Here is a 24596-nt window from a genome sequence, read left to right as displayed (position 1 = left end):
AAAGGAAGCTCACCCCCTAACCCCCCCCACCTTCTCAAGGGCAACTAGGGACTGGTAATAAGTGCTGGCCCAGCCAGTGATGCTCACATCCCATATATTAATAATGAAAAGTGGGTTATAAAAGGTGTTTCGAGTGTCAATTCTTAAATGCTAACTTTCCACAGATGCTGCCAGACCTGCTGAATCTCTACAGCTGCCTCTGCCTTTTGTTTCAGATCTTTAGTATCTGTAGGTCTTTGTTTTAAAAAAAATGAGTTGACTATTTGCAAAATAGATAAACGCACAGTCAATCTGACGACAACAACTTACATTTACGTAGCGGCTCAATAAAACGTCTTTGACACTTCACAGGAGCATTGTATAATGACACTGGACACATAAAGAGACATCAGGTCAGAAAATTGAAAAGCTTGGTCAGAGAGATAGATTTCAAGGGGTGTCTTAAAGGGGGAATGTGAGGTGGAGAGGGATAGAGGGAGAGGGGTATGGGTACACAATGGGTCAGAGGGAGAGTGGTATGGGTACACAATGGGTTAGAGGGAGAGGGGTATGGGTACACAATGGGTTAGAGGGAGAGGGGTATGGATACACAATGGGTTAGATCGAGAGGGGTATGGTACACAATGGGTTAGAGGGAGAGGGGTATGGGTACACAATGGGTTAGAGGGAGATGGGTATGGGTACACAATGGGTTAGAGGGAGAGGGTTGTGGATATCCCAGAGGAGATTCGAGGGTATACAGAGTCAGGCATTAACAAACCCACACAGGGATTGAAAACAAGGCTAGAAACCCTCAAGTCAACATGTGACTGGGATGCAAAATACATTTATATTTCAAGTAATGACTTGCATCAGGATAACTTTCTGCCTCTTGGCAAGTTTGGACTGAGTCACCATGAAAAGGTCACACTTTAGCAATGTATTTGAATTCTTTGAGGATGTAACTAGTAAAGGGGATGAAGGGGAGCCAGTGGATATAGTTTATTTGGACTTCCAGAAGAATTTCAACGAGGTACCACATGAGAGATTAGTGAATAAAATTAGACTGTGTTGGAGTGGAGATAATGTATTGAGCTGGATATAAAATGAATAAACGCGTCATTTTCTGGCCGGCTGGTAGTGACTGGTGGGGTAACTGCAGGAAGTAGTGCTAGGACCCCAGCCATTCCCAATATATATTAATGAGTTAAATAACTAAATGTAATATCTTCAAACTTACAAATGCAATAAAGCTGAGTAAGACGGTGAGCTGTGAGAAGTGGATGTAATTTGGACAGGGTGAGTGAGTGAACAAAATGGCTGATACAGTAAAACGTGGATACATGTGAGGTTATCCACTCTGCAAGTAGAAACAGAAGGGTGGGTTATTATTTGATGGTTATAAATTGAGAGAGGGGAATATGCAGAGAGATCTGGGTGTCCTTATATACCAGTCACTGAGAGTAAGTGTGCAGGTGGTTAAGAGTATGTTGTCCTTCATAGTGAGAGGTTTCGAGTACAGGAGCAGGGAGGTCTTGCTGCAATTATACCGTGTCTTAGTGAGACCACACCAGGAGTATTGTATGCAGGTTTGGTCTCCTTATCATTCTGGCTCTTGAGGCAGTGCAGAGAAGGTTTAGCAGACTGGTTTCTGGAATAGCAGGATGTTTGAGGAGACTTTGAATTGGTTAGGATTATATTTATTAGAGTTCAGAAGAATGAGAGGTAATCTTATAGAAATCTTTGAAACAATTTCGAACAGGACTAGACAGGGTTTTTGCAGGAAAGATGTCCATGATTCTGGGGGAGTTCGGAACCATTGGTCACAGACTAAGGGTATGGGGTGAACCATTTAGGACTGAGATGAGGAGAAATTTATTCAGCCAGAGAGTAGGGAGCCTGTGGAGTTTGATACCACAGAAAGAAATGGAGATCAACACATTGTCTACTCCATAGGCTGTAAACTGCTATGAGATATCCAGTGGTTGTCAAAGACCCTATGCAAATGGAAGTCTCTTTTTAAAGAGCAGCCTCTCGAATTTGTGGAGTGCATTACCAGAAAATGCCTGAATTGGGAGAGGAAGCTTTGGAGAAAATAAAAGAACAAGTTTAAAAACGTTTTGGCTTCAGTCATTTTCATGAATTCTGTATGTGTCGGGTGGGAGTCTTGAAACGATAAGGGTCATTAACAGTGAAAGTGCTTCACGTTCATGCACTAATTCTTTTCCGTTCTCAGGGTTATATCCAATCTGTCTACTGCTCATTACTGTGGAGCTGTGTATTCCGCAAGGAATTCTGCGTCCTGGTTTTTCTGCCTGTTTCCTTTTCCCTGGCAGCACCATAAAGCTGCTGCAACGTGGAATTACTTGGTGGGCTTTTACTGAGGTTAAATACCGGATCTTGTCAGTTCACATCAGAATCAAATTTGCAGTTAGATGAAATCAGGCTTGGCGTTGAATGAAAAGGAATCCCCCCATGGAGAGTAATGTGACATGGCAATCCTGACAGGGGCCATAACTTAGATTGAGCTGGGTTTCCCAAGCAGTGTCTGACCGTGACCACCAGTGATAACTGACCGTGCCTATCCTTCATGGAGTGGCTCCGGTAATGCTCGATAAATTTCAAAGGGGCAGGGTTTGGGGCTAAGTTACTGCCTGAGACTGAATTAGTCCATTATTATCACTTACGACCATTTATTACTGCGGATCGTACAAAATGAATGGTATGTTTTTAAGCTGTTTTTCTTTGCTGTTCCTTTCCTGGAATGGACATGTCTATTGTAACTCATGAACGAATGTTTCAGAATGACAGCAGCAAAAGTTGCATTTACGTGGCACCTACATGGTGATAGAGTACCCCAAGGCATTTAAGCAGGTGGGTTATACATGAAAATTTGACGCTGAGTCGCAGAGGACCAGATATTACAGCAGATGAGTAAAAGCTGATTTAACAAGGCTTGAACAGCAGCTTTAAGGAGAAGAGAGTCCAGCGCTTAAACCCAAGGCAGCTGAAGAAACCAGAATTAATCTGTCGAATTCATTGCTGTGGAGACCAGGTCATTGAGTATATTTATGACTGAGGTAGATAAGTTCTTGATTGTCAAGGGGATCAAGGGTCATGGGAATAAAGCAGGAGAATGGGGTAGAGAGACTTAGCAGCCATGATAGAATGGCGGAGCAGACTTGATGGGCTGAATGGCCTAATTTCTGCTCCTATGTCTTATGGTTTAATTAGTGAAGCCCAGTTACCTTGGTGGTACATGGGGCTGGAGGAGGTTACAGAGATTAGGAGAGCTGAGGCAATCGAGGGGGTTTGAAACACAGATGAGGTTTTTAAAATTAAGATATTGCTTGACCAGGAGCCAGTTGGGGTCTGTGAGCACTTCATGTGTCATACCTTAGATCTACACAGAGATGATACTGGTTTCTATCAGCATATGAAGTCAGTTACAATTCCTTACAATATTTCTCCAATCACAAAATGTCTGCACTCAGGCTTACAGCTCAGGTTTCCAAATATTTCTGTTGTAGCTGTGCACTTTGCTTGGAGTCCACACCCAGGCTGAATCAATCAAACACCATGAGCATAGATCAGTGTTAGACTTCCACAGTTGAACACAGAACAATTAAACCGCAGGCCATGATAGAGTTTTGATATGAGTTTGGATTTGGTTGGCCGAGGGTTGAACGTGGGAGGCCAATTCGAGTTAAATATATCTAGAATCGAGTAGTACGTACTGGGAGTTTTGATTCCCAGCTCTGAGTTATTGATAACTGAACCCATTCAATACAAGAACTTTCGCTGTTTCTGAACTGGTGCATTAAATGTACATGAAGGTGAATGAAGATGAAATGTTTAAAAGAAAAGTGAGGGTTTCCTCTGGGTGCTCTGGTTTCCTCCCACAGTCAAAAGCTGTGCAGATTAGGGTGGATTAGCCATGGGAAATTGTCCTGCAGTGTCCAGGGATGTGCAGATTAGGGTGGATTGGCCATGGGAAATTGTCCTGCAGTGTCCAGGGATGTGCAGATTAGGGTGGATTGGCCATGGGAAATTGTCCTGTAGTGTCCAGGGATGTGCAGGTTAGGGTGGATTGGCCATGGGAAATTGTCCTGCAGTGTCCAGGGATGTGCAGATTAGGGTGGATTGGCCATGGGAAATTGTCCTGCAGTGTCCAGGGATGTGCAGATTAGGGTGGATTGGCCATGGGAAATTGTCCTGCAGTGTCCAGGGATGTGCAGATTAGGGTGGATTGGCCATGGGAAATTGTCCTGTAGTGTCCAGGGATGTGCAGATTAGGGTGGATTGGCCATGGGAAATTGTCCTGTAGTGTCCAGGGATGTGCAGGTTAGGGTGGATTGGCCATGGGAAATTGTCCTGCAGTGTCCAGGGATGTGCAGATTAGGGTGGATTGGCCATGGGAAATTGTCCTGTAGTGTCCAGGGATGTGCAGATTAGGGTGGATTGGCCATGGGAAATTGTCCTGTAGTGTCCAGGGATGTGCAGGTTAGGGTGGATTGGCCATGGGAAATTGTCCTGTAGTGTCCAGGGATGTGCAGATTAGGGTGGATTAGCCATGGGAAATTGTCCTGCAGTGTCCAGGGATGTGCAGATTAGGGTGGATTGGCCATGGGAAATTGTCCTGTAGTGTCCAGGGATGTGCAGATTAGGGTGGATTGGCCATGGGAAATTGTCCTGTAGTGTCCAGGGATGTGCAGGTTAGGGTGGATTGGCCATGGGAAATTGTCCTGTAGTGTCCAGGGATGTGCAGGTTAGGGTGGATTGGCCATGGGAAATTGTCCTGCAGTGTCCAGGGATGTGCAGATTAGGGTGGATTAGCCATGGGAAATTGTCCTGCAGTGTCCAGGGATGTGCAGATTAGGGTGGATTGGCCATGGGAAATTGTCCTGTAGTGTCCAGGGATGTGCAGATTTGGGTGGATTGGCCATGGGAAATTGTCCTGTAGTGTCCAGGGATGTGCAGATTAGGGTGGATTGGCCATGGGGAAATTGTCCTGTAGTGTCCAGAGATGTGCAGGTTAGGGTGGATTGGCCATGGGAAATTGTCCTGTAGTGTCCAGGGATGTGCAGATTAGGGTGGATTGGTCTTGGGAAATTGCCCTGTAGTGTCCAGGGATGTGCAGATTAGGGTGGATTGGCCATGGGAAATTGTCCTGTAGTGTCCAGGGATGTGCAGATTAGGGTGGATTGGCCATGGGAAATTGTCCTGTAGTGTCCAGGGATGTGCAGATTAGGGTGGATTGGCCATGGGAAATTGTCCTGTAGTGTCCAGGGATGTGCAGATTAGGGTGGATTGGCCATGGGAAATTGTCCTGTAGTGTCCAGGGATGTGCAGATTAGGGTGGATTGGCCATGGGAAATTGTCCTGTAGTGTCCAGGGATGTGCAGATTAGGGTGGATTGGCCATGGGAAATTGTCCTGTAGTGTCCAGGGATGTGCAGATTAGGGTGGATTGGCCATGGGAAATTGTCCTGCAGTGTCCAGGGATGTGCAGATTAGGGTGGATTGGCCATGGGAAATTGTCCTGTAGTGTCCAGGGATGTGCAGGTTAGGGTGGATTGGCCATGGGAAATTGCCCATTATGTCCAGGGATGTGCAGGTTAGATGGGTTAGCCATGGGTAATGGAGGGTTACAGGGTTAGGGTAGGGGGGTGCTGGGTCTGGGTGGGATGCTGTTTGGTGGGTTGGTGTGAACCCGTTGGCTTAAATGGCCTGCTACCACGCTGCAGGGATTTTATGTTCTTCAGCAGCTCCCTTTCATCATTGTGCTGTGTGTATGTTATGTTGACTTAACCAGTAATTCACAAGGTATGTCCAATGAGTCAGAAGAGGTGCTATTGGGTTTGCCAGCTTTAGTAGCATATAAATCTGCATGACCAGCTGAGATATATCCCTAAGCTGCCGAGGAAGACGAAGGAGGAGAGACCAGGGGCCAGACCCTGGTCATAGGTCAGGTTATAGTTCCAACAGATTTATTTGAAATCCCAAACTTTGGAGTGCCGCTCCTTCATCAGGTGAAGTTGAGATGGTGGGGGACTGGAGGACAATCTGCAGCATTCCATTGTTAAACAAAAAGGGTTAGAGCAAGGAATTACAGGACCATTCTGTCCCTCCTCAGTGTGGGGGAAAATATTAGAAAGGAAACAAGAGGACAGAACATATTTGCATTAGGAGAAAGATTGATTAATTAGGCATAGCATGGATTTCAGGGAAACGTGATCAACCTGTTGAGAGGATAACAACAATGACTGCAGATGCTGAAAACCAAATACTGGATTAGTGGTGCTGGAAGAGCACAGCAGTTCAGGCAGCATCCAACGAGCAGCGAAATCAACGTTTCGGGCAAAAGCCCTTCATCAGGAATAAAGGCAGTGAGCCTGAAGCGTGGAGAAATAAGCTAGAGAAGGGTGGGGGTGGGGAGAAAGTAGCATAGAGTACAATGGGTGAGTGGGGGAGGGGATGAAGGTGATAGGTCAAGGAGGAGAGGGTGGAGTGGATAGGTGGAAAAGAAGATAGGCAGGTCGGACAAGTCAAGGAGACAGTAACTGAGCTGGAAGTTTGAAACTAGGGTGAGGTGGGGGAAGGGGAAATGAGGAAGCTGTTGAAGTCCACATTGATGCCCTGGGGTTGAAGTGTTCCGAGGCAGAAGATGAGGCGTTCTTCCTCCAGGCGTCTGGTGGTGAGGGAGCGGCGGTGAAGGAGGCCCAGGACCTCCATGTCCTCGGCAGAGTGGGAGGGGGAGTTGAAATGTTGGGCCAAGGGGCGGTTTGGTTGATTGGTGCGGGTGTCTCGGAGATGTTCCCTAAAGCGCTCTGCTAGGAGGCGCCTAGACTCCCCAATGTAGAGGAGACCGCTGGTAAGGGCAATGACTTTGATATGGTCCGTATGGAATTTATGAAGGCTTTTAATAAGGTTCCACATGGCAGGCAGAGTTAAGAAAGTAAGAGCCCACACATAGTAGAGGGATTTTTCCAATGGCATGTAGTTTTCCTAATTCTAAAATATGAGCAGATCCTTAAGGCTCCATTCCACACAGGATGCTTTGTCTTGACTGAGGCATTTTCAGTTCCTGAGATAATTCCTTTGTGAACAACGTTTATAGAAATAGTTTTCTTACCTGAGCAACAGGTCAAATCCTGTTTCCTTTGGGATCCTTCAGGGTTCGATCCTGGGGCCTTTGGTTTTTGCTGTGAATGTTAATGATTTGGACTTAAATGTTAGAGGGGGCATGATCAAGATGACACGAATATTAATCGGGTGGTAAACAGGAGGATGGCCATAAACTACAGAAGAACATCAACAAACTGGCTAGCTAGGCAGAGCAGGCGAAAATCAAATTCAACCTGGAAAAAGTGTGAGCTAATGTGCTAGTGGAAGGCTAACATAGCAACTGATTACAGTATGGATGGTAGGAAGTGCCCATTTATCTCTCAGCTCCCTTGGCCCACAAGCCTCATTCCTGATGAAGGACTAATTTCTGAAACGTCGATTCTCCTGCTCCTCGGATACTGCCTCAGCTGTGCTTTTCCAGCACCACACTGTTTGATTCTGATCTCCAGCATCTGGCAGTCCTCACTTTCTCCAAGTGCGGATGTTCAGAGCAACAGCCTTCCACAGATCTCCCGGAGGATAGTGTGGCAAATAGATAAGTGGTTAAGAAGATATATGGATACTTGCCTTTATTAGCTGAGGCATGGAATACAAGAGAGAGAGAGGATATGCTGGAACAATATGAAACACTGGTTGGGCTACAACTGGAGTACTGTGTGCAGTTCTGGTCACCACATTACAGGAAGGGAGTGTTGGCACTAGAGAGGGGCCAGGCATTTACCAGGATGCTGCCAGGGCTGAAGGATCTGATCTACAAGGACAGATTTGATAGGCTGGGGTTGATATTCTGCGAGCAGTGAAGGTTTAGACAAGACCTGATCTTACACGTTGAGGGGACTAGATAGGGTGAATAGGAATGTATTCCATTAGTGGAGGGTTACATTCAAGGTAAGAGATAGAGACTAAAAGGGGAATTTGAGGAGAAATTCTTTCACTCAGAAGGTGACTGGAATTTAGAACTCACTGATTGAAAAGGTAGTTGTTGAGTCAGAAACTCTCATTAACAATATTAACATATACACGTGCATTGCCATAACCTCCAGCAGTATGGACTAAGAGCTATGAAATGGGATTAGATCCTTGTAAATTAGGACAGACATGGAGGTCAGAATGGCCTCCTTTTGTGTTGTTAATGTCTATGAGCGAGTCTTTGATTAATTATTAGCCTTTTAAATCCATTGCTTCAGTCTTGAAAGTGGTATTCAGTCTCGGCAGTTCTGTATTGATTGAGATGACCTTCGAAGGAATTGATGTACAAATCTGACATTTCGCCAAATTACAGTTTATTATATCACGGTAAGAAAAAGTGTAATTTATAACTACTAGACAGAAAGATTTTTCAAACTCCCTTCATTCTCAGGAGAATATTTGTCACTAAATATGATGCCGCTATTTGAGGAAATATAGCTGCCTCTTTTAAAACTCCAATGGCATGTAATTTTCCTAATTCAAAAATATGAGCAAGTCCTTAAGGCTCCATTGACTGAGGCATTTTCAGTCCTTGAGATAATTCCTTTGTGAGCAACAGTTTGTAGAAATAGTTTTCTTACCTGAGCAACAGGTCAAAGTGCAAACCGAGAGTCTGAGTCCACCAGGCTGTGACCAATGACACCAGCTATGTGTGAGTTAAGCATCGAGCGTGGCCCCAATCCTGCTGCCCTGGTCCTGATCTAACCAGCTCTGAATGTTTTTTTGTCACTCAGCTCATTTGAGAAGGAACCTAAATTTATCGATCATACTTTACCACCTTGTGTGGCCAGCAATGCTTTAGAAAAAAAATGCCAGGGGAAGTTTTGAAATCTAACAACTTTTCCTTTATGCTTTAGTGGAACATGGACATTGCAGGCAACACCAGCATTTACTATCCATCCCTAATTGCCTTTGTGGGTGATTGGGAATCAGCACCATCGTTGTGAATCTGGAGTGACCATGTAGTGTCATCACTAGACTGTTAATCCAGAGCCTCAGGTAACATTCTATCAATTGTCGGGAAAAGCCCACCATTGTCCTTTAGGGAAGGAAATCTGCCATCCTTACCTGGTCTGGCCTACATGTGACCCCAGATTCACAGAAACATTTGTTGACTCAATGCATATCAACTAGGCTCAGGCAGCAAGTGCTGTTCTAACCAGTGACACCCACTTCCCTTGAGTGAACAGAATCAAAGTCCCTTAGTGAACCAGATGGATTTGTGCCACAATCAGTGATGTCAGAGCAGTGATGTGGGTGGCACGGTGGCACAGTGGTTAGCACTGCTGCCTCACAGTGCCAGAGACCCGGGTTCAATTCCAGCCTCAGGCGACTGACTGTGTGGAGTTTGCACATTCTCCCCGTGTCTGCGTGGGTTTCCTCCGGGTGCTCCAGTTTCCTCCCACAGTCCAAAGATGTGCAGGTCAGGTGAATTGGCCATCCTAAATTGCCTGTAGTGTTAGGGAAGGGATAAATGTAGGGGTATGGGTGGTTTGCGCTTCAGCAGGTCGGTGTGGACTTTTTGGGCTGAAGGGCCTGTTTCCACACTGTAATGTAATCTAGTCACTGTTATGGAGATTCATACCAAGTTTCAGGTTCAGATTCAAGTTTTTCTTCTGATTCATGAAATCTGTTGACTGAGTTTGAATTCTACCTGCCGACATGGGTGTTGAATTCCCATCTCCAGGGCCCTACCTGGGACCCCTGGGTTTCTCGTCATCTGTACCTCTGTACCTTTGAACAGTTGTAATGCATGGGTAAATGGCAGCCAAACTGTGCACAGCAAGATCCCACGGGTGATTGGAGGGTGCGTGAGTAGGGAGATATGGGACAGAGGTGGGGAATATGAGATTAGGACAATTAAACGTGAAAACAATAGGAACTGGTTACACCAAAAATCTTGTGCCCATGTTGTAAAGAGGTAGTCAAATCACCAGCCACATACAAAGCACTATCTATTGGTTACCCTTCCCCTTTCTAACAGTATCGTGTGTATCTCCAAAGAAATGCCCTGGTTCAAGAAGGCAGCTCACTACAACCATGTCTGAGACAATTAGGGTTGGACGATAAATACAAAGCTAGCCAGTGATTCTCATATCCCCCAAAGAAATTTTTAAGAAGGGGGTTAATTCAAAGCAAAAACTGTGCAAGGAAATGCTTAATAGCCATAACAGCATGAATATAATCAAAGCTTTTGAGCAAATGAGTGACAACTTATTCAAGGACAGATATGTTTAATACTCAAGCAGCAAATGTTGCACAGGAGATTCAATGTATCCCTATATTAGCAGGAATGTAGTTAGTGGATTCACAATGGAGGTAACCAGAATCTAAGCTTATATGAGTTAATGCAACAGTAATTCCCATGAGCCACGGGTAACCAGTCTCCCCCCCACACCCTCCTCTCACTGTCTCACTCTCTCTCCCTCTCTCTCACTGTCTCACTCTCTCTCACTCTCTTACTGTCTCACTCTCTCTCACTCTCTCTCATTCTCTCACTGTCTCACTTTCTCTCACTCTCACTTTCTCTCACTCTCTCACTGTCTCACTCTCTCTCACTCTCTTACTGTCTCACTTTCTCACTCTCTCTCATTCTCTCACTGTCTCTCTCTCACTCTCTCACTGTCTCACTGTCTCACTCTCTCTCACTCTCTCACTGTCTCACTTTCTCTCACTTTCTCACTCTCTCTCACTCTCTCTCATTCTCTCACTGTCTCACTCTCTCTCCCTCTCTCTCACTGTCTCATTCTCTCTCACTCTCTCACTGTCTCACTCTCTCTCACTCTCTCACTTTCTCTCACTTTCTCACTCTCTCTCACTCTCTCTCATTCTCTCACTGTCTCACTCTCTCTCCCTCTCTCTCACTGTCTCACTCTCTCTTACTCTCTCACTGTCTCACTCTCTCTCAATCTCTCACTGTCTCACTCTCTCTCCCTCTCTCTCACTGTCTCACTCTCTCTCACTCTCTCACTGTCTCACTCTCTTTCAATCTCTCACTGTCTCACTCTCACTATCTCACTCTTTCTCGCTCTCATACTATCTCACTCTCTCTCAGTCTCTCTCATTCTCTCACTGTCTCACTCTCTCTCACTCTCTCACTGTCTCTCTCTCACTCTCTCTCAGTCAGTATGTGTGATTAACAGCATCAGAACTTACATGATCTCACCTGGGTAAGCAGCTTCCTTCAGTTAATGTTCTTTTCCTGGGATATGGCTATTAGCTTCTGTCCTCTTGACTCGATGGGAACCTTTACGATGGGGTTTCCCTGTTTCATTTTGACTCGGAGTGTGCCCACTTTATAGGCAAGTGTCAATAATTAAACCCAGTTCCCCTCTCACCGTACCCAATTGCGAACCAGTTACAGTTCAGCCCATGTGGGAGGTGGTAACATCATGGTAATGCCACTGGCGTGACTAATGCCCTGCTGATATATGACCATGGGGGATGGGTAATAAATGGTGGCCCAACCAACGACACCCACCAACATCCACATTCCAGGGAGGTCTTATGGTGCAATGGGTATTGCCCCTACCTCTGGTTTAGAAGCCTCTGGGTTCAAGTCTCACCTTAGTGTTTGCCACCCATAGGGACCATGTTATTATACAGCCAGACACATTGACTATCGGTCTATAAATCCTTACAATGTAACTGAAGTGTGCCGGAAGGCTGGAACCATGTATAGCTACAGTACTGCAGCCTCCCCGTGTTAAACAGAAAACTCTACAGGCTGGTTTTTAACCCTGTGTCATCCTCTTTCTGAGAATCTATCATGTACTCCTCCCTAGGTTTTCAGAACAGTCAAAATATATCTGATTAAGAACAATGTTTTGTGTGCATATTAAACTCATATGCAGAACTGCTACTTGGCTGCAGAGTGTGATTCACAATGTTTAGGCTGTTGTGAGCAACAAGGGATTGTATTGTTCTATCCCTTTGGGCAAAGGGACAATACAGTATATTGCAGAGTGACTGTCTCATTACTGTGTTAGCATTGTTTCCATACTTATATGATATGCACTCCTGTATTTCCCAATTTCTAAGCTAAGTGTGTACTCCCCAGACAAGTACTTATGATGACGTTTCTTATTAAATTTTGCTTCATCAGAAAAAAAGCTACTGAAAGTAAAAGCATCCCCTAGGTGTGTGTTTTCGCTGGTAGCATCGAAGGAGTTGGTGAATGAGTGCTAAACTGTCCAGTTAAATGCGTTACGAAATTGCCAGAGCCATACTGGCGCATTCTGACTCTCAGAGAACATGGGAACATAGCAACAAATCAAATAGTTGCATTTCAGTTCCCTGCTTTAGGAATGTCTATTACACATCAATTGTTGTAGTCATTCTGACTACACTGAGGAATTTTAAACATTTTTTTTTCTGGACAGATCAATATCACTGTGTCAACCTTCTGCACTATTTGAAAGACTTATTTCACTTTTTGCTGAGTTTCCTGCAAAGTTCTGCTGATAAGATCCAACATCTGCTTTGATAATTGGATTAAAATAGACTCTACTGGTGTGGAGCTTTGTCCCTTTCTATTTGTCAGCCCTTGTAATAGATCCTGCAGAGAGTCAGTTCATATTGAATCAGATATCTGGAAATTTATTAACATACTGTGCATACCGCTCTGACAGCTTGGACTTACATATACAGTTTGGGTTATATGCTTATGTAAATGACTATTACATTACTTACACAGTTAATTGGATAACTATTGAACTGACTAGCTGGCTAGCTGCTGAGAGATTAATGACTGGCTGAGTGCGAACTGAATATGCAGAGGATACATTGGTGATTTTTCATGCTGCAGACCCACATGATGTCACCTGGCACATTTCAAGGTCTAATACCTTTCTCAGATCTGTGCAATAAAACAACTCCTGTTTAATGTGGAGCTCATCCCAAAACCCTGCTGGCCATATCCTAACAAACATCAAATTTCAGATCAACCTAATACTTTGTGATTGACATTAGCACCCAGGCTGACGATTATCACTTTTTTTATATGTATTTTTCTTTTCAAGTCCCTTTGAAGCCTTGAACACATCAGATTCTCATCTCTTGTGCATCTTCAATATTAATCTCCTCACTGTTTGTAGCATCTCTTTCCTAAGTGAAAGTGGGCACTGCAGATGCTGGAGATCAGAGTCGAGAGTGTGTTGCTGGAAAAGCGCAGCAGGTCAGGCAGCATCCGAGGAGCAGGAGAATCGACGTTTCAGGCATAAGCCCCTCAACAGGGTGCCTGAAACATCAACTGTTCTGCTCCTTGGATGCTTCCTGACCTGCTGTGCTTTTCCAGCGCCTCTTTCCTACTTTCAATCGCGTATTGTAAACTTACTCTTTGATCAAGCTTTCACATTGCAGCTGACTTCCTGAAAACTGTGACCTTAAATGAAAAGACAGCTCATTTCTCAGAGGCCTTTCTTAACAGAAATAAATATTACACTTGTAACCTTGAAACTGAAAGATGCAACATAGAGTCATAGAGATGAACACCACGGAAACAGACCCTTCAATCCAACTCCTCCATGTTGACCAGATATCCTAACCCAATCTAGTCCCATTTGTCAGCACTTGGCCCATATCCCTTCCTGTTCATATACCCATCCGGCTGCCTTTTAAATGCTGTAATTGTACCAACCTCTACCACATGAAATGCCTAATTCCTGTGTTGGTAAATGAAATCACTTCAAATAAAATGCATTTCACCAAAAAGGACAGTGTAACATTGCACCTGCAGTGCCTTCAGTGTAACACTGTGAGAGTGGGGCCTGTGGAAGGGGGCAATGTTCCTGGGGGGTGGTGGGAAGTCTGCATGGGGTAAGAGAGAAGCCTTTTGTTCACTGACCTCTGGGCCCCCCCCCGGTTCCAGGAGCCTTTGTGACTCCTGCCTGAGCTATCATTTATTGGGAGGGGACTGCCTCTTTCCTCCCCCTCCCCCCTGACCCACTGTGGGGTCTGGAATGTCCTCCCTTGACTTTGGGCAGTGCTGCTGATACAGGACTTCAATCTTCTGACCAGACGGCGGGTCAGAACCTCAGCAGACACTGTTTTAAGGAAACCCACAGGTTCCCTGCCCAGCTCACTCAACCTTTGGGTATTCTGTGAAGGTTCTTGCATCATTCTGACCTCCCAGGAACAGCAACAGTTTCCAGTTCAAAATCTCCTGACTATTAACTGACGAGGACAGGTTCGTTTTCTGGCTTGGGTAGATTGTGGCTGGTGATTGAGTTGGTCGTTAAGACAGAGGAACAAGAGAAGGCCCCCATTTAGCTCATTGAGCTTGTCTCGTCACCCTGGATTCCTTTACTAATTAAAAATCTGTCCTTCTCAGCCTTGAATGTATTAATGACCCCGTCTCTGCACTCAACTCTGGTAAAGAATTGCATAGATTCCCAACCCTCTGAAAGAAGAAATTCTTCCTCCTCTCTGTCTAAAATGTGTAACCCGTTATTCGGGGACGATGCTCTCTGGTCCTAAACTCTCCCAAAAGGGGAAACAACATCTCTGCATCGATGCTGTCAAGTCCTTTAAGAATCTTGTATGCTTCAATAGGGTCACCTCTCATTTTTCAAAATTCCAATGAGTACAGACTCAATGGCTCAACCTCTCCTCATAAGACAATCCCTCCTTACCCAGTATCAATCTAGTGAACCTTCTCTGAACTGCTTCCAATGCTAGTCCATCTTTCCTTCAATAAGGGGCCCAAAATTGTTCACAGTATTCCAATTGTGCTCTGACTACTGCTTTTAGTTTTGGGAAGACCTCCCTACTTTTATAATCCATTCCCAATGAAACAAAGGTCAATATTCCATTTAACTTCCCTATTACGTTTACTTGGATGCTGGCATTTTTCTACAGAAAGTTTACCTGTCTAAATAAAAACTTGCAGAGAGTTGGAGTGAGCGTGGATTACAGATATTAACGTATTCAGGAATTGACACACAGCCGCCATTGATATTCTAGAATGTGCTGTAATTTCGATGGATGTTTGCTGAGAGTTGCGGAATGAAAATTCATGAGCATTTCATAGACATTCGGGACTGCTTCATAATCATTTCATCAAGGTGCCCCTGTATGTCAGAGACCATGGTCTGAAATCCTGATCAGACAGACTGCATTTCGTACATACTCGAGGTGTAGATATTGTGAATAGTACAGGCAGTCATTAGAAACACTGCACTGCAGAATTTCACCAAGACTCCTTCAATAGCACCTTCCAAATCCATGGCCTCTGCCACTAAGAGAGATAAAGGGCTAGCAGCTATATCGGAACTCCATCACCTGCAAGTTCCCCTACTAACCACAGTCTTCGTCCTGACTTGGAAATATATCACCCTGCCTTTGCTCGATCTAAACTCTGGAATTCTCTCCCTAACTGCACTGTGAAGGCTCTTACACCACATGGGCTCCAGTGATTTAAGGAGGCAGCTCATCACCAGCTTTCTCAAGGGCAGTTCGGGATGGGGATGTGGACTCCACATTCCCTGAATAAACAAAACAATCATCCTGTGCACATTTATTTTTCAATAGTTTGTAAAGCCATCCGATCCGAGGACTGAGTGCCTGTAGTTGTTAGGTAAGAAAGACCAAGTTTTAATTTTGTTCAAATTTATTTCAGTTTGGACTTGGCGATAAATAGACATCGGGTCAGGCAGCATCCAAGGAGCAGGAGAATCGACGTTTCGGGCATGAGCCCTTCTTCAGGAAAGGAGATGACCGACTCATGACTCGGGAGATGACTCGGCTCATGCCCGAAACGTTGATTCTCCTGCTCCTTGGATGCTACCTGACCTGCTGTGCTTTTCCAGCAACACATTTTCAGCTCTGATCTCCAGTATCTGCAGTCCTCACTTTCTCCTAGATAAGTAGACATCTGCAGGTTAAATCCTGCAGATACCAGCCTTAAACAGGATATTAACAGCTTAATTTATAATGAGCCATCACTGGACCCTCAATAGATGAGTCAGATAAGCCTTTGTGTTATGATTCAACTTATAACCAGCCAACTTAGTGTGACTGAATTTATTAGTTCAGAGAGGACGGGCAATGTTTTATGTCAAGGAATATGGAAGTGAAGTTCAGTGCTGCCTATAGCCATTTACTTTTATGATACATACTGATGTATTTCCCAATTCCTAAGCTAAGTGTGTACTGCCCAGGCCATTACTTACAACGATGATTCTTATTATATTTTGCTTCATCAGAAAAAAAGCTCCTCAAAGTGGAAGCATCCCCCAGGTGTGTGGTTTAAATAGTGAAACTGGTAGCATCGAGGGAGTTGGTGAATGAGCGCTAAACTGTCCGGTTAAATGCATTATGAAATTACCGGAGCCATACTGGGGCATTCTGGCTCTCAGGGAACCTGAGAACGTAGCAACAAATCAAGCAGTTACTTTTCACTTCCCTGTTTTAGAAGCGTTTATTATGCATCAATTGCTGTGGTCATTCTGACCACACTGAGAAATTTCTCTGTGTTTTCTCTGGACAGATCAATATCACTGTGTCAGTACAATGAAGGAGTGGTCAGGGGAACTTGCAAGGGATGGTGTTCCCATGTATCTGCTGCCCTTATCCTTCTAGATTGGAGAAGTTGTGGGTTTGGAAAGCGCTATTGAAGACTACTGAATGGATTGCAAAAGAGGGATAACTGTATCAGCTCTGACTACTTAATGTAGAATAATAGCCTGGAATGTAATGATGGAGGAACTGTCAGAATCTGCTGGCATTACAGCTGTTGAACTGACACCAGCTTCTGATGTCCGTGTATCTGTGACTCCACAAGAAAACCCAATAGTTGCTGTGAGTGATTCTCTGCTCTTGACGGTGGAAGGGGGAGGGGGCACTGCTGATGACTCTGCAGAGTTAAATCTTGAGTAATCACTCGAATTAATGTGAATTTTGCACTAATCACTGTTAGTGTTGCTGCAAAACCCTTCAATACAATTATTGTGTGATAGCCCTGTGGAACTTAATTTAAATTTGTGGAATGTCAGTTTCTCTGCTATGATAAAAAACATGAAAATTTTTAAATGAATGCTTCCTTTAAACCTTCTCCACAATGTTTCAGTTTCTACTTAAATTCTGCATTTATGTCCCAATGCTTGTATACACCATTCTCTGTAAAATGCTTTAAAAGCAGAGGATAATCAGTACTTTTTAATTTCCTGGTATACGCTCTGTGAGGATTCCTCTATGTGATTGGCTTCCTCCTGCATCTAAACCTTGGATTCCCTGTCCTGATGATCTTTTGGCACATGTCAAATCTGTTCTGTTCACTTACCTGGTTCATGATTGCTCTGTGTTGGCAGAACCATTGACAGAAGATGGTTTTACTGAAATGTAACTCATGGCCCACCACTTATTAGGTGGGAGACCATCTTCAGTCCATAATGGATGACAGTGTCCCCTTGGCTAGGAACTGGCAAATGAATCACCAATATGTTTTCAGTTCAGGATGGTGTGCCTGACTGTGAGTTAAATGTGGCACAATTTCTCTCATCTGGTGCAATAACACCTGATTTAGTAGGTTCATGAATATAAATGTGCTTCTGTTAGTGCATTAAGCTTATAGATGAAAACATGTTTTCAGTAATTGCTTTAAGTACCTCAAACTGGCATTAAACTAACTCTTGACCCTGATTGCTCAGTGTAGGTAATACTGTTGACACGATGTGCTCCATAATGTCCAGTATAACAGATGAATGGCCCAAAGGAGCACGAGTCAATCAATGAATGGCCTAATTATTTAAAGATAGGTTTTTAACTTGAGCATATGTTCGCTTTATCATTTGGAAATGTAAAATGCCAGTACAAAATGAAGGATGATGCATTAGGTTAAGATTATTGATCAGTTGAAGATGTAACAGAGCTCTTAACAATGCATTTGGTTTTGTGTAGATATCCCAAGTGTCCTTTAATACTATACATTGGGGACTGGAGGACAGAAGTCCGCTGTAACTCGAATGTAGCATCCACTTTGCTGACCATAAAATATGTGTAACACGGATCGGTTCGACAGGATAGAGAATGTATGAACATCTAAATTTGGTCAGAATCAGGAAAAGACCATTCGGCCCCTTGAACCTAGTCTATTGTTTGATAAGATCAGGGATGATCTGATTGTGACCTCAAATCCATGTTCCTGAGTAGCCCCAATAACCTTTGAACCCCCCCCCCCCCCCCCCACCTTGTTAATCAATAATCTGTTGGCCTCAATGTTCAATGGCTACTGTTCTCTGGGGAAGAGAGTTCCACCAGCTCATAACCCTCTGAGAAAAGTCACCTTGTCTCACCTTCACTGCTGCCCACAAGTTTCAGCCTCTCCCACAAGAGGGAGCATCCTCTTAGCATCCACTCTACCAAGTCCCTCAGGATAGTAAAGTGCATTATGTAGAGAACACATACTCACTTCTGTACTAGAGTATACATAACAATAAAATCTAATTCTAATTCATTTGAGCCACAGCCAGATTGGTGTTGGAGTTTATGGGTAAGCATCTTGCCCACCCAAATCGATTCAGGGTGAGGTTGGCTAATAGGGTTGCCCAAGTTCAAATGTGTACACTAGCTCTGACTGGCATTGACCAGTCTCACCAAAAACATTAATGACATTCCACCCATCAATATGCCACACAAACTTTTGTGGAGTCCGTGCAGCTGCAATGGTACTCCTGGATCTGAAAGAAAAGAAAATCTCTGTAAACCATTGTCAGCTCTAGGACGCCTCACTGTCCTCCCACACCCACTTTCTCTGGTCTCTGGGCCCTGTGATAGGGTGACGTGGTGGACCTGATGGACAAAGCTGTGCTGTGTTGGCTGATGGGTGCCTGTGACTAGCCTGCTGTGTCCTGACAAGACATGGGGCGATTTTACCTGGAGCCATTAGCCACTACATTACATAAGGTCACTTCCATATTTTACGGTATAACACTCCTGCTCCACAGGAAAACCAAAAACAAATTTAATTCCCACCCTCATCCCAACCCCTCTGTCACTCGGTTCCTGTAAAGTGGGGATTTTAAGTTTGACTCTGTTGTTAGAGGCATTTTGTTTTGATTCATCAGATGAGGGTGTCACTTGCCAGGACCAGCATGTATTGTCCCATTGTTAACAGCCAGCCACATTGCTATGGTTCTGGAGTCACATGTAAGTCAGACCAAGTAGTTTCCTTCCATAAAGGACACATTTGTGAACCAGATGGGTTTTTCCCAACAAGGAATTTATGATCATCGTTCCTGATTTTTAAAAAATTTAAATTCCACCATCTGCCATGACAGGATTGAACCCCAGAACATTTGTGAGCGGCTCAGTGGCACAGTGGTTAGCACTGCTGCCTCATAGCGCCAGAGACCCCGGGTTCAATTCCCGCCTCAGGCGACTGACTGTGTGGAGTTTGCACCTTCTCCCCGTGTCTGCGTGGGTTTCCTCCGGGTGCTCCGGTTTCCTCCCACAGTCTAAAGATGTGCAGGTCAGGTGAATTGGCCATGCTAAATTGCCCATAGTGTTAGGTAAGGGATAGATGTAGATGTAGGGGTATGGGTGGGTTGCGCGTCGGTGTGGACTTGTTGGGCCGAAGGGCCTGTTTCCACACTGTAAGTAATCTAATCTAAAACATTACCTGGGGTTCCTGGATTAACAGTCCAGCAATGATACCACTCAGCTATCACCTCCCCCACTTCGGGCAGAGAAGACTTGTGTTCACTTAATCATTCTCTTATAGGATTTCTGCTTTTTCATACGAGGTATTTTAAAAAAAGTTGCAAAGCTATCTGACTTATTAGGCAAAGTAAATTCCTACACTTGGTGTCACTTTTTAACTTGTTACTTCTTTACACGGTGAGTAATTCCTCAGCAGTTCATTGGTGCTGGTTGACTGGGTTGGTACCACAAACTAAAATATCCGCATTCTGACAGTGTTAATGTGCCAGCTGCGCCTGGCGCGAGCTGCTGAAATGAAATCCTGGCAAGCTTATCAATACAAACCACCCAGCGATGGGTCTCAGAGATTTCCCGTGTTGGGGGGGCGTGGTGATTTCTTTTGGAAGCTTTCTCAGTTGTGGGAGTGTCCTTGGGAACAGAGATTGTTGAAACAGTCTTGGAAGTACTTGGTCCTTGTAATTTTTGTGGGTGGTTCTTTGTACTTGCTCATTGCACATGTGTTTTTATCAATTCCTAATGTTACTAACACAGAGGATGCTGGAGGAACTCTGCAGGTCTGGCAGCAAGTGTGGAGAGAGGAACAGAGGTCATGTTTCAAGTCCAATGATTCTTCTTCAGAAATGTTCTGGAGGTGGGACTTGATTCTTGCCCTCCTGGTTCAGAGGCAGAGATCTTAGCCCTCCCTCACTTTGTTTAATCCAGCAAAATCATGAGGGGATTAGATAAGGTGAATAACTAAGGTCTTTTTCCCAGGTTAGGGGATTTCAAAACTAGAGGGCATAGGTTTAGGGTGAGAGGGGAAAGATTTAAAAGGGACCGAATGGGCAACATTTTCATGCAGAGGGTGGGGTGTGTATGGAATGAGCTGCCAGAAGAGGTGGTGGAGGCTGGTAAAATTATAACATTTAAAAGACATTGGGACAGAGTACTTGGATAGGAAAGGTTTAGAGTGTTATGGACCAAATGCAAGAAAATGGGATTAGTTTAGTTTGGGAAACCTGGTCAGCATGGACAAGTTGGGCTGTAGGGTCTGTTTCCGTGCTGTTTGATTCTATAACTTGCAGCTCCAAAGCAAGGACACTACCACTGCATCTCCAGACCCTGCAGATACTCTTGTCTCTTTCAGTCTGTTCAGAGATGTTATTACACACCTTTGCAGCAGGTAGGACTTGAACCCAGGCCTCCTGACCCAGAGCTAAGGATACTACCCTGCACCACACGAGCCTAAACAAAGAGCTCCTTAATCGGCAATCACCTTTGATGAAATAATCAACAAAATTTATGTAATGGGGCATGGTCAGATTACTAATCACCCCGCCCTTTGCTCTAGCTTTTTACTAACAATTACTATCCATTAAATGCCAATTTGTTGTTTACAGAATCCCTCCAGTGTGGTTATTTGAGTCCACATCAACCCTCCAAAGGGCATCCTACCCAGCTCCCCCCGCCCCTCCCCAATAGCCCTGCATTTCCCTTGGCTCACCCACCTAACTTGGATACTGTAACATGTAATATAGCATGGCCAATTACCAAACCTGCACAGCTTTGGAGCACCCAGAGGAAATCTGCACAGACACAGGGAGAACATGCAAACTCCACACAGACAGCTGCCTGAGAGGGGAATTGAACTTGGATCCCCAGCACTTTGAGGCAGCAGTGCTAACCACTGAGCCACCGTGCCAATTTGTTGTTGTTGGTGCATTGGTAATTTTGAGCGATGTAATCTTACTGTTTTATATTATGTTATCCACAATGCATCCTCTCATGCTCTGCCCCAGAGGGCAGTGGAGGCCCAGTCTCTGGATTCATTTAAGAAAGAATTGGATAGAGCTCTTAAAGATAGTGGAGTCAAGGGGTATGGAGATAAGGCTGGAACAGGATACTGATTGGGAATGATCAGCCAGGATCATATTGAATGGCAGTGCAGGCTCGAAGGGCTGAATGGCCTACTCCTGCATCTATTGTCTATTGTCTATTGTCTATTGCTTATTGTCTATTGACATGAACTGACCCAGATGTTTGATTTCCTCTCTGCCCAGGTTGACAGGACTGAGGTTATCCGGACATGCATCAACCCGATCTTCTCCAAAGTTTACACGGTGGATTTTTACTTTGAGGAGGTTCAGCGCCTGAGGTTTGAAGTGCACGATATTGGCAGCAATCACTTACACAATGGGGTGAAGGACAGTGAGATTCTCGGTGGGATGGAATGCACCCTTGGCCAGGTAAACATCCACCCATGGTCTGTGCGGCTGTGAATGTAGCTTATTATAAACTCTGCCTTGACACTTCTTTTTTTGATTTGACTTATTATTGTCACATGTATCTAGGTACAGTGAAAAATTTTGTTTTGCCTGCATTAAAGGCGGATCATACCGTACAAAGTGCATGAGGTTAATAGGGCAGAGCCAGGAATACAATGTTACAGCTGCAGAGAAGGTGCATAAACAGTAAGGTCAACGTTAAAGTTAAAATTAGTGAGGGTCATCCAGCAGTCTAATAACATCAGGGAAGAAGCTGTCCTTCAATCTGTTGGTACGTGTGTTTAAACTTTTGTATCTTCTGCCTGATGGAAAGGGTGGGAGGGGTCTTTGATGTTGTTGGCGGCCTTTCAACGGCAGCGAGAAGTGTAGTCAGATTCACTGGATGGAAGGTTGGCTTGTGCAATGGACTGGGCTGTGTACACAACTCTCAGTTGTTTCTTACACTCCTGGGCAGAGCAGTTGCTGTATCAGGCCGTGATGTATCTAGATTGAATAATTTCTATGGTGCATCTGTAAAAGTTGGTAAGAGACTCCCTCTCAGCTCTGAGGCTTGTGGGTAAAAGCTACACCCTAGAGAATTCACCGTAAAACCTAGGCTGACATCAGCATGGTGGCTGTACTGAGGGAGTGCAGCATTGCTGGAGGTACCATCTTTTCAGATGAGAACGTTAATGTGTTGTCTTCCCGCTTCCCCATATGAATATCCTCATAATTTCCTCATAACTAAACCATTCACATTTCACACCATATCTGCTGGGTCCACTGCTTTTCATCATCTATATAAATGAGTTGGATGTGAACATAGGAAGTATAGTTAGTAAGTTTGCAGATGACACCAAAATTAGATGTGTATTGGACAGTGAAAAAGGTTACCTCAGAGTACAATGGGATTTAATCTGAGGGGCCAATGGGCTAAGAAGTGGCAGATGGAATTTAGATAAGTTAAGTGTGAGGTGCTTCTTTTCAGAAAGGCAAATCAGAACGAGACTTATACACTTAATGGTAAGGTTGTGGGGAGTGTTGCTGAACAAAAAGACCTTGGAGTTCAGATTACTAGTTCCTTGAAAGTGGAGTGGCAGGTAGGTAGGATAGTGAAGAAGGTGTTTAGTACATAGCTTTCCTATGTTGGTCAGAGCATTGATTATAGGATTGTAGGTCATGTTGAGGCTGTACAGGACATTGGTTAGACCACTTTTGGAATATTATGTGCAATTCTGGTCTTCCTCCAATGGATGTTGTGAAAGCTGTTGTGAAACTTGAAACTGTTCAGAAAAGATTTACAAGGATGTTGCCAGGGTTTTGGGGGGTTTGAGCTTCAGGGAGAGGCTGAACAGGCTGGGACTGTTTTCCCTGGAACATTGGAGGCTGAGGGGAGACCTGACAGAGGTTTATAAAATCATGAGGGACATGGGTGGGATAAATAGACAAAATATTTTCCCTGGGGTGGGGGATTCCAGAACTAGAGGGCATAGGTTTAGGGTGAGAGGGGAAAGATATATAAGGGACCTAAGGAACAACTTTTTCATGCAAAGGATGGTGCGTGTATGGAATGAGCTGCCAGAGGAAGTGGTGGAGGCTGATACAATTACAGCATTTAAAAGGCATCTGGATGGGTACATGAATAGGAAGGGTTTGGAGGGATACGGGCCAAGTACTGGCAAATGGGACTAGATTAGGATGGGAAATCTGGTCAGCATGGACAAGTTGGACCGAAGGGTCTGTTTCCATGCTGTACATTTCTATGACTCTACTGCTATAACTCTGTACTCTTAAAGTCATTAATTTGCTGATCTCATTGTTTGTTATGAAGCCTGACTCAGTGTACCAACATCACTATTGGTTTTGTGCATAATCTTTTATTGAGTATTAATGAGGAATGCTTTATTCAAGAGAAAACAAATCTAACAGGGACATTCATACCCCTTAAATGTGTCTGCAATTGTAACACCCTGTACAATGGGAATGACCAAATGCTGGCAAATAGGACTAGATTGGGTTAGGGTATCTGGTTAGCATGGATAAGTTGGACCGAAGGGTCTGTTTTTGTGCTGTGCATCTCTGTGACTCTGTGATTCTATGACCAGTCATATCAGAGACCTAACAGGAAGAAAGACTGGAGCATCAATCTGTCACATCTGCTTTGATGTCTCATTTGAAAGAAAGCTCCTCTGGCAGTGCAGCACTCCCTCAGTCATGTTCCAAATGGTCAGCCTGGCTTCTGCTCTGGGTTCTGGAGAGAGATTTGAACCGTTAAACCTTTAACTACAGAAAAGTATCAAATACCGAAAATAAACAAAGAGGAATAGTACATTAATTCAGTCAGCAATGATGTTGAGGTTTGACTACTGACAGCATCCAGATTTCTCTAACTGAGGTTTGTAAAGTGCTAAAGTAGATTGGTAACGTAGATGTAGAAACAATGTTTCCTCATGTGAGCCAGTCTAGAATGAGAAGTCATAGTTTTAGAATAAACAGAGAAGAGGAGGAATTACTCCACTCAAAGGGTCAGAACCTGTGAAACCCAATACCCCGGAGTGTGGAGGATGCTGGGACATTGAGTACATTTAAGGAGGAGATAGACAGATTATTAATTCAGGAA

At 44.3% G+C, this 24596-nt stretch overlaps 1 protein-coding gene across 2 annotated transcripts in view; it reads left to right on the top strand.

The window, feature by feature from the left end:
* cpne4b (copine IVb) overlaps positions 1 to 24596 on the top strand; it is a 374751-nt gene that overhangs the window by 177845 nt on the left and 172310 nt on the right. For both annotated transcript variants that reach the window (XM_072560364.1, XM_072560365.1), the window contains exon 3: positions 21773 to 21958. In XM_072560364.1, coding sequence (XP_072416465.1) covers positions 21773 to 21958 — 186 coding nt within the window. The remainder of the gene's footprint in view (positions 1 to 21772; positions 21959 to 24596) is intronic.

The sequence above is a fragment of the Chiloscyllium punctatum genome, chromosome 41 (assembly GCF_047496795.1).
Source record: "Chiloscyllium punctatum isolate Juve2018m chromosome 41, sChiPun1.3, whole genome shotgun sequence".
NCBI lineage: Eukaryota > Metazoa > Chordata > Chondrichthyes > Orectolobiformes > Hemiscylliidae > Chiloscyllium > Chiloscyllium punctatum.
The sequence above is the reverse complement of the archived record's forward strand: the minus strand, read 5'-3'. Positions and strand labels throughout refer to the sequence as shown.